Source organism: Nansenia antarctica, assembly GCF_963989245.1.
Source record: "Nansenia antarctica genome assembly, chromosome: 1".
Classification (NCBI taxonomy): domain Eukaryota; kingdom Metazoa; phylum Chordata; class Actinopteri; order Argentiniformes; family Microstomatidae; genus Nansenia; species Nansenia antarctica.
In genome coordinates this window covers 94,684,832-94,687,555 of record NC_137674.1, presented here as the reverse complement: position 1 = coordinate 94,687,555, position 2,724 = coordinate 94,684,832, and the positions used below count along the sequence as shown (strand labels likewise).

Here is a 2,724-nt window from a genome sequence, read left to right as displayed (position 1 = left end):
ACAAATGTTTATTTTTGACAGGTTTTACTTATATTCTCTTATATATTCTATATAAGTCTAAGGACTTAAACATGTATCGACATATGGGGACACATACATGTCTGTAAAAGCAAACACACAAACAGTATAATGCTTAAGTGATAACAGAGATGACATCTAGTGAAAAGGAACACACACACACTTCACGGAAAATGCCATTTTTTATTAACGTCAACTTTTTTTCTTTTTAAACACAATCGAATTTAATAAATAAATCTGATGGGGTACACCATGCAAACATTACATTCTACAACATAAGAGAAAAATATGTTTAACCAACCAATGGATATACTGTTACAAGCATGACACTCTTATATTCGTCCATAAGTGACAACAGATCCATGATTTTTATTAACTTTACATGTACACAACATACGCTTTATAGACCCATATACACATGAATGACCAGGGCTAGCCCCTCAAAGCTTCAGTCTGTTTTCTGATACCTTTTAGAGCTAGGAGCAGAGGAAAAGGGAGTGAAGAGAGAGAGTGTCTGACAGAGACAGGGGGAAAAGACAGATAGAGGGAGAGAGAGAGACAAGAGGAGGACGCAGGAAAAAAGGAGACAGAGAGAGAGGGAGAAGTAGATAGAGGGAGAGAGAGAAACATTTGGCCATAGACAGAGACCAGTAGATCACAGCGAGTCAGACAGCGTGAGTTACCGAGAGGCAGGAGTGTGGAGAGATAGAGCAGAGGAGCAGAGAAACGGGGGGGGTCAGGAGAGGGAGAAGAGCGAAGAAAATCAAGAGGGAGAGGGAGAGTGGATAAGTCCAGTTATACCAAAAGGCATGTGCTGTGAACCCCCGCCCCCCCCCTGAAAATAGCCCACCCTGGTACAACACTGAACACTGAGGTCATCTGATCCTCCTCCATACCATGATTGGACCATTATGGTTCCACAGCAAGGTTGAACTAGATTCTAGTCCAATAGAATCCAAAGCTGGTTCTGCCTAGATCCCTGGTAATGTGGAGGTGGTATATCCCCCCTGAAATGAAATGCTGTCATATACAGTACACTCCTGTGATGAGGCGCACACACAAATGCACGCACAGACACCGGGCATGTCAGAGGGCCCCATAAAACTCTACAGTAAATATCTATGGCAGTCATGAATGTCAAATCAAACCTGCTGCAACAAAATAAGAAATTCAATCTACAAAAATCTTCTTTTTAACACCTAGTGTGTGAAACAGTTGATCCATTGTTAATATAATTGTGAGATTTGGGGGGGGGGGGGTAAAGGTTAAATGTTGGGGTTAAGTGGCACGTATATACAGTCTCAGGTTAAGTGATGTTAGCAGTATTACCGCTGGTACTAAACCCGCTTCTGATAAGATGCATGTGTAGAGTTGGGGATGGAGCTAGCTTGGTGGGCTAACGAAAGTGCATGGATTCCTAAGTGGGGTGAATGTTACAGGTACGATGAGTGCTAATGATGGGAGAACGGCTAATGTTAATATTCCTTATGCAGCGAGGGAGGTGACAAAGCTTTTCTATCACATACCCAGTTGTCCCACAAGAGGTTGTGTGAGCGAAGCACACGCTCACTTGCATTCACGCGCAAAAGCAGTGAAGGAGCAGCTTTAAACACATTCCCAATCAAAGGAAAGGAAATGGGAGAGAGAGAAAACCTGTACAACATCCTCATTTATTAGAAACGAGGGAACAAGGGAGAGAGAGGGAGGGAGGTATGTAAGCTCCTCTTGTCTTTTTTTGTATATTTTATTATTATTACTCATCCTCTTCCGTGGCAAAAAAAAAAGAACAGAGCGAAAAAAAGAAAAGAAAAGGCGAGACAAGTTGTTGAATTCCTGTGAGCGGAGGAGACGTCTGGTGAACACATCCAGGGGCTTTTAAACACTAGAGGAGGCAGGGGGCTGTGACAGGCAGCCCACTGAGCTGTGGGGAAGTGCTCCTCTCTCCGCCACGCTGATAAACTGGCCTGTTCAGCAAACGGCTTCACCCCCCCCCTCCTCTCCAGAGGACCCCGCTCCTCTCCACCAGGTTGTTTTCACAAAAGTCTGCTACTTGCTTCTTCTCTCCTTCCTCCCTCTAGTGTGTATGTGTGTGTGTTTGGGGAGGGGGGCGGGGGTGAGGTAAGCTAAGCCATGGACGTTAAAATCAGATGTGTATGTGTGGGGGGGGGGGGCGAGGGGGGCGGGGCAGTCATTTACAGAGGGGGGTGAATCAGTCGTCTTTGATCAGTGCATCGTTGTCTGTGATCCGCAGGTTTGCTTCTGATGGTTCTACAAAAGAGAATTTAAAAATATGGCTCAGTTCATGTATTCACGTACTGGTCACATGATTCACAATTAAACGCTCCCTGCAAGTAAGGAACTATGAACTCAAGGACACTAGGACGGGACATTTCTATGGCAGCAAATACCTGGTGTTCTATTTCTCCTTGTGAAGAGCTTCTATGAAGGCTTCAAGTTTCTCCTGGATCTCACGCACTTTCTCTGCAGAAGAAGAGAGACAAAGAGAGGGGGTTAGGCAGGTCTTTGCACCTGGAAAACAAAAACATTTCACGCACTGCAATATACAGTATTATACATGTAATATACAGTATTATACATGTAATATACAGTATTATACATGTAATACGGGTTGATGATAACAAGCTTATGATTGGCGTAGGAAGCCGTGATAATAATACCAATAATGTCACGGGTTAAGTCACATAT

General features: G+C 43.9%; 1 protein-coding gene across 1 annotated transcript in view; it reads right to left on the bottom strand.

Annotated features, from left to right (window-relative positions):
• Window positions 1–202: 202 nt before the first annotated feature.
• opa1 (OPA1 mitochondrial dynamin like GTPase) overlaps window positions 203–2,724 on the bottom strand; it is a 42,439-nt gene continuing 39,917 nt past the window's right edge. The window contains exons 30-31 of the mRNA XM_080537757.1: window positions 2,427–2,499; window positions 203–2,286 (exon numbers count right to left, since the gene is read on the bottom strand). Coding sequence (XP_080393883.1) covers window positions 2,435–2,499 — 65 coding nt within the window. The 3' untranslated portion in view covers window positions 203–2,286; window positions 2,427–2,434. The remainder of the gene's footprint in view (window positions 2,287–2,426; window positions 2,500–2,724) is intronic.